We start from the raw sequence: 11452 nt of genomic DNA, 5'->3' as shown, positions 1-11452 counted from the left end.
AAGATAAATAAAAACAGAGATAAACCACTAAGCCCTCATAAGCATAAAAGAAAATATAGCAGAAGATTGGGTTATTGAGATGGAGTTTTTAAGATTTTAGCGAAAAACATAAAATGATAACCTGACAAACCAGGCGAATTGGTAGAGAATAATTAAAGGGGATAAATTAGAAATGAAAAGAAGAGGCTTCTCTTATAGGGGAAACCATTCAACAGAATCTGACATATGCAAAAGGAAAAAAAAAGAAGCTAAATCAGACTCTTTAAAAAAAGAAAAACATAAGGAGAAAAGAAATCGTATCTAAGAAAAAGAAGAGAATAGAAGAGCACCTGAGCTTAGATTTGGGGTCCATGAGAAGAAGTGTGGTCATATTGGTTCTGTTACTTACAGTCTGCAATCACCAAGGGAAAAGCTTTGTATTTTATTGCAAAAAGAAAAAAAGAAAAAGGAAATCATCCAATACAAAATGTTCCAGAGAGGTTGGAACTCTGTTTTGAAGGAGACACTGAGCTTCACAATCTATAGCCAACTAGGCTAAAGACTGTGCATCCATATCGCCACTTCACCCAACAAAAGAAAGAAAACACCAGAAGAAAAGAATTACAGAAACTAGTAAGGTCTTCAAAAACTGCTGTCTCTCAAGTTCCCTCTTCAATAAGCTCTAGAAAACAAACATGGAATTACCCTCTATAACCACAAACGGCCATCAAATAGGATCAACAGATTCCCGAGCTATTCAAAGTGCCATACATTCTGCTAGAGCCACACCACATCTTGACCACCAAATTTTGTCAGTGACCAAAGAAATTGTGCATCTGCATCCCCAAGAACAGGACCTACCACAGAGCTACCTGCTGCCAAATTGGAGGCTGCAATAACCTTAATGAAATCCATCTCAGGAACCCTCCATCTAATCTATTGGTCGACAAGGGCCGGGTTCAACTTGTTGCTGGGCTTGGCAATTCTGCATAATAAACAGGCTTCTGATTTGAGAATTACATGCATTGTCTCTTTTTCCTTCAATGATAAACAAATTGTAACTATTCCAAACTCCCCAAAGCAAAACTAGAAATTTTTCAAACTTAGAAATTGGTAATAGGATTCCCATCTGCCAATCCACTCAGTAGAAGAACAATGAGCAGTAATTACTTGAGTACTCGATGGCGAAGAGAGAAACTATTCAAGCATGGGAGGAAATAATCCAGGCTGCTATCCCAACTTTTTAACATGGCGGCAGCTTCAAATTCCATGTCAACTTCCACACGAAATTAGGAAAGGGTGAAGAAATATTGAAGTTTCTTGGAAAATAAAGTGATATACAGACTTCATCAAAAAAAGGCCCTAGATGAGGTCAGAATCAAGTAGCACACATCCTTAACCTGTCTGCTGCTGATACAAACGTTAAAAATAGCTTCCATTAAAAATTTGCCTCACAAGGTCTTTGTTCTAGCATCCATTGCCATAATCAACTAACTTCTGCACTTTAAACTCCATCTCCATTCTTGCGCAGGAGCAGATCTATTGCATAGGGACCCATATATCTCTATAAATACAGATTTTGGTTCCATTCTCACCCTCCAAAGCACACCTTTTTCCAGAATCCACCTTGCCTCCATCAAACTGCGCCACATAAATGATGGGAATTAACGTGTGGCAGCTTGCAGAAAAACTGAATATTGGAAATCAGGTTCGGCAAGCAAACTTCATCCTTGCTTGGTGAAAAAGCAAAGACTAAAGAGAAGAGAGCAGTGAGAGTTCTGAGAGAGGAATGAAAGCTTTGAGATATTTGGTTAAAATGGTAAAGCCAGTTCCCAACCATCAAAAGTCAAACTGACAAAAAATATACTCGTCTAAAATAATTTAACTGACTGAATACCAAGTGAATTTCAGAATGGCACAGGTGTGTTTGGTTAAGCCGAATTTTGAACAGCCCTAGTTTCTGCAGCTTGTTTCAGAATAGGATCAACAGTAAAATGGCTGCTACCTAAATCAACTAGTGCATCTAATTCCTTGTTTACAGCGACTGCTAAAGAAACAGCATGATCATGAATTAAGGAATCATGGGGTGGGCAGTATAGCATGTCAATCAAGGCATGGTTATACTGAAGTAGGCTAATAGACGGCCTCCTATACCCTTTCTCATGACATATCCTTCTAACTTTAATTACATGCTCACACAAGTTGCCCATTTCTGCCAGACTGCAATCACAAATGGCAAAATCTGAACCAGGATTCCAGACAACATGAACCTTATCCCGGTCAAACTGGTCATTAACTTTCGCACATCTGCCTTCCATGACAACATCAACGTCTGGAACGTTTAATGCTCTGCGCCAAGCTGTCAAACCAGTGGCCCATTCATCTTTCCAGTATCTTACAAAATCATCCTTTTCTGAATACTCATCAAGCCAGAAGTAGGAATGCACTTTTGTACCCAACTTATCTACCAACCAATCAGCACGCTGATATACACCAGGATCCTTCTCACTCAGTAACCTCACTTTCAATTGATTGTGGTAAAGTTCCATTGCAGCACATGTCTCCAGGCTGGCCAGTGGAAGAGCTTTCAGTGCAGCTGTCCAAATCCCTGGTAACAAAGAAAAGATTATTTTAATTTCCAAAAATAATAATCCTCATTTAGAGTCAAGAGTCATTTTTCAAGTAAATTCGAGTAGTCTTTCATCTTCTCTGCAACTACAAATCATCCCTTGCTCTTAGTCAAGGAGTCAAAGGAACTAGAAAAATAGAAAAGGAGAAAGAAATGGTAACACTCCACTTAAAACGGAAATTAATTACTTGAAACAATAAAGAAAAGTCAGCAACCTATTCTAGGATACCAGACTGCCTTGAAGTAATCCATGAAATCAGAGCCATCAACAAAATCTTCAATAAAAACTTCAAATAAATCCAAAGTTCCATGCCCACTGGAAATATCATCTACCACATCTCCAAGCCGTCTTGACATTTGAACACGCATCTCTGTTTCTGAGCATCTCTTTACTAAGTTCTTATGCCATGCATGACGGACCCGCCAAAAAGATATCAGTACAGAGCACTCAAACACATCCCTGAGAACAAAGAAGCCATATACATAGAATTTAAATTCGCAAAAGTACTATTCACATAGAAAAACCAAGTAGAGAGGATTTATCCTAAATTATGCTGTCCCTCAGCTACACAATAAAACACATTTTGATTTAGATAAACCACTCAAGGTTATCTCGTAACTTGAAATAGAATAATTCCCATCATCCTGATCTAACAGACCCACATGAAAAACTATTTACTTATTTAACTCCAGCACTTTATATGTTAAACACTTTATTGCCTACAAAAGTGTAAAATATGTCTGAGGTAGATAATCTACTACAACAATAGTTGTTAAGTTGGAACATAAACAATGTTAGTTTTAAGAACCAAGTGTGCAAACGGTTTGGAGATCGCTTGCGTGATAAACTCAAATAATAATTCCTGAGACACCATTGAATTTCTAAAAACAGGATGATAAACAGTGTTTGGTATACTGATAAACATAAACAGGTCAATTTTGACAATATCTCCTCATCTCCAGTTGACACAAGTCCCAGAAAATTTTTTCTACCAACCACTACTGAATATCCTGGAACCTCGCATGCATCAGATAAACTATAAATTTAAGAACTTAAAAAATTAGTTACCGACCTGATTGTATGGATGTCTGTTAAAGGATCATCCACTATGAAACCAGCCAACTTCCATGTAGGGTCTTTTGTACGGACCCTATTATAAAGTGCCCTCATCCATTTATGTGCATCTGCAGTAGCAAATCTTGGTGTAATAATCCAAGCCACTGGAATGACCTTCTTCTCAGAGTTGAACACAACAAGACTGTGAACGGGATACTAAATAAGATGAACAAAAAAAGTGAACAGTTAGCCTCCTAATATTTGAAAGCCATCTAGACACTGACAATGATGTTCAGCTAGACATAAACAAAAAAATACAAACCTTCAATTTATTTGTCCCAAACCTCGAATCAGAAGCCAGAAGACCACGATTGCCAAACTGAATCATTTGCTGCAACTGCCACTCTGTTTGAATACCCAAAGTGAAGGGATCTGAGTTATTAAAATCCTCATAGAAGAATACATGATTATGGTGGCTTTCAACCCACATGCTAATGCTAACTGCATCATCTGTGTCCAGTTCATAAGTAGAGCGACGGATGCTCCTCTCTTGTCGCCGCACATACCTATGAGTTAAAAGGTCATCACGATTACATGGACCACCTTGTCTCTCTACTGATTCATTGTGTCTCTGCATTATTGTCTCCACAGAGACCCCAACATACAGTAAAGAAAGAACACGAAGCCGAAGCTCATCAGAGATGTATGGGGCATACATGGCACGCGTTCCTTCAGCCTTCTTGTCCTGTGGGCCATGGCATGGTAAACCTTTCTTATCCACATGCTTGTCCTGATTATATATGATAAGTGCAACTGATGGTTCAGCAATTAAACGTTTTACAATAAAGTGGCAGGTGCATCCTCTTTTAGTATTTGGTCGACCAGCATTTTTCTTCTTTGGAACGTACGTAGTCCTACTTGGTCGAACAATGCCACCTTTCCGATGATCATCAGGACCAAACGAACACCAATACCTAAATATTCAAGCAGATAAATTCAAGACAAATCCCAAGACCGACCAATGAGAAAAGCTGAAGTAATACTTACAGTATATACTCAAGAATGCCATCAACCTTTTGCTTGTAAGAAGCTTCTGTAGGTCGACGTCGTCTTGCTTCAACATGAAATCTTGTTGGACAATCTTTGTTGGCAGATTCACCCCTTACAAAATCAGCCACCCTATCAAACGGGATAAGAGCAAGTCTATCTATATTGTCACGCCAACCTTCAATCTTCGACCAAACAAGATCATTGGCAGAAAATTCCAAAGTTGGAGGATTCTGTACTGGAAGGGACAGGATCTCATCCCACCTGGCCATCTAAGCAAACAAACACAGCTTCAATTCATAATCAGAAACATAGAAACACTAAAAATGAGCTACTAGTTGAACTTGATTAACAACAAAAGAAATAACACTCAGCAACTAACATTTACAAGTTGCGTTTGATAAAAAAAAAAAAAAAAAAAACCTATTCGATTCATTTTTCAGTCAAATACTCAGCAAAATGAACTCGATCAATCAAATAATCAGAAACATAAAAAGGAAGAGGAAAATTACAATGCCAGTCTTGAGGAGTTGCCTTATTCCGATGACAAAGAGTCTTTTAGGGTTTTAGTGAATTTCCATCCAATCTCAGAAATTGGTTTTTTCTCTAATTTTTTTTTCCTTTTGAGTAGGGAAGAGACGGAGAGAGAAGGGGCCGTCTCTTTATAGTTTAGGTTGAGAAACTGCGGAAGGATAAAAAGAGAAGAACACGGAAGAAAGAGGTGGTTTTTTCTTTTTTCTAATTCTTTGCCACAAAGTCACATTTATTTGTCTTTTAAATTTTTGAATATATTTATCAATTCTTTTGCGAGTTTAATATGAAAGCAAAAATTTCTTTTTTTTTTTTCAATTTGTTATAGAAATTAAAAGGCTAAAAAGGTCAATTTCCATCCTATAATTGGACCCGACAAACAATTAACCCATATTTTAACTTTATAGTCAATTAGGCCACCGTAAGTGGCGCTTTAATGTGCGTACACAAATGTTTTTAGCGACTATAATACTGCAAGGCTTTTCAACCTAATCAGGAATATGCTAACTAGTCACTAAGACTAGCGCGGAAATGAGAGTTGTCACTGGGTAATTACTGGAACACTTTTACTAATGAATGACATTTCTCAGATTTCATAAAAAAACTACGTCACAAATCCAGAGATAGATCCGAAAGCCAACTTTATTATTTGTGTATACTAGTCTTTAATTTTATTATTTAACAAATCATTCCTTATAAACATAATAGTTCATATATAGACATACCAAATAACACATATAATTTACCTAGATCTAGCCCATTTTATTAAGTTCAGCGCATATTAAAGTTGTATATCTAGCTTACTGATTGATTATGCACATAATCCACTTAGCCTAGCCCAATTACAAGTTATGCTTTAACTTCTAACTTTTAGGTCTAATGGACTACTTATTATAACAAGGCTCGTTTTGTGTTAACCTAATTCTAATAAAGCCCAATCCTAACTGAAACAACCCTTAAGTCTACTTCAATTTTAGATTTTAAGCCTACTTAATGTTGAGTAGCCAATTGGAATCCAGTTATCATGTGAGGCCCAATTTTAGCCCTAAGTCTATATGTCCATTTTTAATTAGGCAGTCATATCATATTTATTTATTACATATTAAGCAATGAAATAAACAAAATAAAGAGCATAAATATAAATTTAGCTCTTACAACCTAACCTACAACTAGAATTGCAAAGAAAAAATCTTAAAATCTAATACAGTATACAAAACCTATAAAAATACATCAAAACTCATAAAAAGTTAAAAATTGGGACAAAAAGGTGTAGAGGCGATTGGCATTAGACATAGAGCCAATCGGCTAAATGCATAGCCAATTGGCTCTGGCTTGAGCGATCGGCTCTGGGATATCAAGGCTGACTTTTTCAACTTTTAGTGTATTCCTTGCGTCTCCAAAGCCAATCTTAACATGCATAGAAGGTAAAAACACAATTAGAATGTGAAAGAAATAAAATAAAATAGAAACAACAAAAATCAATCGATTGAATCAGAAACCCTAAAAGCTAATACAAAATCCTAGAAACAAAAAAAAAAACAGTAAATAAAGATAGCATATTAATCATATAATCCTAATAAACATATTTAATTACAAAATCATATGAAAAAAAAAATCTAATCATATAATCCTATGCATGTATTTAATCAGATTCAAAACCTTAATATTCTTATTATCAAATTTCAAAATCTAATAAATTAATAATATGCAGATTCATAAAAAATCCTAATCTAATTCTATTAATCATAAAAATAAAACAATAAAAGTAACCCTAATCATGTTTCTAAGGAAGAACATAAAAAAATTAAGGAAACCAGTTTAATATGATGTTGATGATGATGGATGCATGTTTGGAGAAACGCTCAGGTTGTCATCGTAGTTGATGGTTCTGCGAGTTTCAAATGATGAAAATGCAATTGAATCAAAGACTGGTTGGAAATCCAGTGCTAGATGTGGTATTGAAAAAGTTTCTGTCGACTAAAAGGTTTCTAAAAATAATTCTTACTTAGTGGCATTCTTTCTTAGGGACTTAAACCCTCTGCCTAGTACTGAACGATAGTTTTTTAATCGATATTAGCTTTTGTTCTCTCTTGTTGTCTTTTGATCTTTTTTTCCTCCCCAAAACCCTAAGCATCTCTTTCTATTTATAGAGGTAGGGTTTCAAAGGAAACCCTAGAGAGGGGATAAATTTTTTTCTTTCAAAAAGATAATAAATATCCAAATTTAATTCTTTAAAATTTGAATAATTATCATTAGAAAAACCCATGCTTATCGTCAAAATCCATTCAGAATATGTATCTAGATATAAAATCATTAAGAAAAAACAATGTGGAAGGAAAAAAAATCCTAATATGTATTGTGTATGTAGAGCCGATTGGCTCTACACAATGAAAGTTTAGCAAAAATTTGCAATTAAGTCCCTAATCTTGCGAAATCTATCATTTTGACCCTCAAACTTTATTTTTTCTTGACATTTAACTCCAAATTGATTTTTAAAAAGTAATTTTTGCTGGATTAACCTCAGATTCACCCGTCTTCATCTCTCAAGACTTGCGAAAGCAATAACTTTTATCATAAAATTTTTCGTAACTCTCTCGATATCTAGATCCAAAAAATGGATGCTGATAGCTGCCCCCGATTTATCAAAATTATAAGCATGCAATGCATTTAAATAAATTGAGAAAAATTATAAATATCAAGGATACGACAAAAGAATATCTCTATGAGCTATAAAAGTTAACGACTCATAAGCTCGAATTTCGATTATTGATATGGAGACCACACCTGCTTGAATTGTCGAGGACTTCGCCTACTTAAGTTGAGGGCTTTGCCTGCTATTTGGGAGCCACGTCCATTGATTTCATGATTATAGGACTTTCCTCTGGCTATTTACAATTCACCACTTCGGATCAATTTAGTAATTTTCCACTTTCCGGTGCTTTCGGTTAGAATTTCCCACATCAGAGTATAGTCAGATTCATCTTGATGCTTTCCGGAAGCTATACTGGTATTTGGCCTATTCAGGGACTAAAACATAATTTTGATAGGTCAGGGAATTGTAACTTCTCAAACCCACCCCCCTCCCCCGGATGCCAACTTTGCTTCTATGTGTCTTCTAAGGACTTGCATCAACTTTTTGGACTAAGACATGATTTTGACAGGTCGGGGACCTAAATGACATTTTTGCCTCCCTCCAATATATATATATATATATATATATATGTGTGTGTGTGTGTGTGTGTGTATATATATTCTTATATCCTCACTTTGTTCACCAATCTATTTTCCTTTATTTTTCTCTCAAACCCTTTCTCACTCTTTTCGTGATTTCACCCTTATTTCTTAACCAAATTCCACAGAACTAGTTTTGAAATGGCGAGCTCTTCCTTAAGTATTTGCTGGACGTACTCCAATCGCACCAAACTGGGAGTTTAGTGAAAAGAGAGGAAATTCCCCTTTTAGCAAAATTAAACACCCACCGCGCATTTCTAGCCGTCGAAGAGGTAATTTCTTAGCTTAAACTTTATTTTCTGCAACTTACAGACTTGATATATATGTTATTTATCCAAAACATGCAAAAAATTATCAAAAAACTGTGTGCCCTAACCTGTAGAGGCGATGGGCTCTGCATAGTCCAAATCGACTATGCAAAGGCCGAGCGAAGGTTTTCAAAGCTTTTTTACGAAAAATAATAACTAATAGACATATATTTACCTGTTTAGGGTCTTTTTGTATGTACATGATGTTTGATATCTATGCATTTAGCTTTCCAATGTGATGTTGTATCGACTCATTTGTTGAAATTTATTATGGTGCTCGCGAGTGGTTCGACGAGCTCTGTAGCTCAGTCTAGGCTAGGATTGGAGATACTGGCTTCCATTGGTTCGTAGCTATGCTCCCATCAGTCACTAGGAGGATTGACCATACTTCTGTCTATGCACTACACGAGAGGTGGATAGACACTACTCATACCTTTCACACCTAGATCGATGAGTTGATGCTCTCTCCTCTTTCCTTCTACGCTATCACAGGCATCAATTTCTCCGGCACGCCTATGCGATTTGAAGATGCGATTCACGATCAATGCTTCGACGTTTGGGAGCACTTCATCACTGATCCACTTGGGTTCTTGCGGATATTCAAGAACTCTCGATGTATTGCTTATCAGAGCATCCCCCTCCACTACTGGGGCTTTGTTCCTGAGAACTCTCAGAAGGTTGACCAGATAGCCCGAGCCTTTTTGGTGTACCTCTTCAGTACGATATTGTTCAATGACTCGGGAAACTTACTGAACTTCCACTATTTGGCCCTGTTACAGTATTTGGACCAGGTCTCATCCTATAAATGAGGATCTATGGCTCTCCCATACTTATATTATTAGATGGACGTTACAGTCTAAGATAGCAAGAGGATCTGCGGTTTCTAGCACGCGGTCCATGTAAGTTATGCTCTAATTTCTTTTCCTAGTTTCTTTTACAAATACAGTAAATGTTGATTCTTGTTTTATAGATTTGGGCCTTGGAGATCGGTCTTTTGATGGGCTTATAGCCCATCTGCACCTTGCTGGCTTTCCCTCGATTAAGTTATTGGGGCTCGAGTAGGACCGTCACCTTGGAGTGGGCTCAGGTTCACATGCACCATATGTGGATTAATAGCTTGACCTAGGACATGGTAAATACAATTATTAGTCATATTTGTGCTTCATTTGTATAGTTACTTAACTTTTCTGGTTTACAGATTCGAGCTGATTGGTTGGAAGAGCGCTGCCAATGGGACCCCTACATGCTATCTACGGCTGACCTCGAGCAGAGGAGGATCCTGCTGATGGGACCTACCTATTAGGCGCGGTACTTAGGAAAGAGAATCTATGATTGGGAGCAAAGCGGTAGGATACAGCGAGTTCCATTATCTCCTTTTCTTTTTATGTTTTGGATGACAAACATTGCTCGGGAGGATTTAGTGAAGTGCTTGATGGGGTATGACAAGCCCGAGGATCTCACCATCCGATCTCAGCGGACAGACTATACCTCGTTCATCCCTCGGCTATTGAGGATCATGCCCTTAGGCGATGACGCTGTTGCTCAGGTATTTTTCTAGATTTACTTAGAATTCTCCTTTGTTTCCCGCTTTTCTAATTATTTTATTTACAGTTCCCCCACCAAGCTTCTACTACTCATGAGCCAATTGAGGGGCAGTCCGCCCGACGTTCCCAGCCTTCCCACATTATAAGCTCCTCCGCTCCATCCGAGGCACCTCCTACAACCACATCTGATGTGATTCTCAGGAGTATTTCATTCCTGTTGAAAATCTAGAATATCTTTCCTGTACAACTATAAGATCTATGTATATATCCCATGATTTCTGCTCTATTTTAGGATAGAATAAATTAGCTTCTAATTTTTGGGAGATTACAGATTTCATGGAATTGACAAAAGTCAACTTCCATTTGTATAAATATTGCACAGCCTGAGCATAGAATATAACAAAATAAAAAAAAAAGCAATTTAGTTCTCTCTTTTTGTTCATGGTATCAGAGCCTTTGCTCTTGGGACCTCTTCTTGTCAGCCTTCATTGCTGAGTACTTTCTTCTTTTCAAGTCCTTATTGCCAAGCGCAATTTCTAGCCTTCATTGTTGAAATTTTCACTAGGCCCTTATTACTGTAACATGAATGAAACATTAAAAATTAACTCAAGTACCAAATCAGAAGAGACCTCAAATATTTCACATATAGGAGATTTTCATAATATACAGGCAGCCTATAGGCTCAACGGAAAAAACTATTTGAAGTGGTCACAATTTGTTCAAACATTTCTCAAAGGAAAGGGCAAAATTAGCCACTTGCTTGGAACTGGACCCGAAAATGGTGATCCAAAATTCGCTGCTTGGGATGAAGAGGATTCTATGGTCATGTCATGGCTGTGGAACTCCATGTTACCTGAAATAAGCGACACTTACATGTTCCTGCCAACAGCTAAAGACATATGGACTACTATTCGACAAACATATTCAAAGGCGGGGAGATCTGCCCTAATCAATGAGATCAAAACAAAGATCTCGGCCCACTAAACAAGGCAACCTTCTGCTACCCAATATGCCAATCTTCCCAAAATCTATTATAGGAAATGGATCGACGGTGTGTTCGGATGTTGTGTAGTGAAGATGCAGCCACCTTGAAAAGCTTTATCGAAAAGGATAGAGTTTATGACTT

General features: G+C 37.1%; 1 protein-coding gene and 1 long non-coding RNA gene across 5 annotated transcripts; one reads left to right on the top strand and one right to left on the bottom strand.

Moving 5' to 3' along the window:
• Positions 1–397: 397 nt before the first annotated feature.
• Positions 398–5421, bottom strand: LOC8267581. The gene is made up of 6 exons (XM_002528124.4): positions 5225–5421; positions 4713–4984; positions 3988–4639; positions 3682–3881; positions 2824–3068; positions 398–2587 (listed from the first exon to the last, which is right to left on the bottom strand). Exons 2-6 carry the CDS (start codon positions 4982–4984, stop codon positions 1911–1913), a joined length of 2046 nt encoding a protein of 681 aa, XP_002528170.2. The 5' UTR covers positions 5225–5421; the 3' UTR covers positions 398–1910.
• Positions 5422–8518: 3097 nt separating this feature from the next.
• On the top strand, positions 8519–10754 carry LOC107261977. Of its 4 annotated transcripts, none has more exons than XR_003080344.2 (5): positions 8519–8746; positions 9275–9681; positions 9753–9914; positions 9981–10328; positions 10394–10754. It is a non-coding gene; the product is annotated as an uncharacterized LOC107261977 (long non-coding RNA). The 4 variants fall into 4 exon arrangements; XR_003080343.2 differs by lacking the exon at positions 8519–8746 and adding an exon at positions 8763–9194; XR_003080342.2 differs by lacking the exon at positions 8519–8746 and having other exon boundaries at positions 8763–9459; positions 9562–9681.
• Positions 10755–11452: the final 698 nt, after the last annotated feature.

Source organism: Ricinus communis, chromosome 4 (genome assembly GCF_019578655.1).
Source record: "Ricinus communis isolate WT05 ecotype wild-type chromosome 4, ASM1957865v1, whole genome shotgun sequence".
Classification (NCBI taxonomy): domain Eukaryota; kingdom Viridiplantae; phylum Streptophyta; class Magnoliopsida; order Malpighiales; family Euphorbiaceae; genus Ricinus; species Ricinus communis.
Note: the sequence above shows the minus strand (reverse complement) of the source record. Positions and strands in the feature narration are given on the sequence as shown.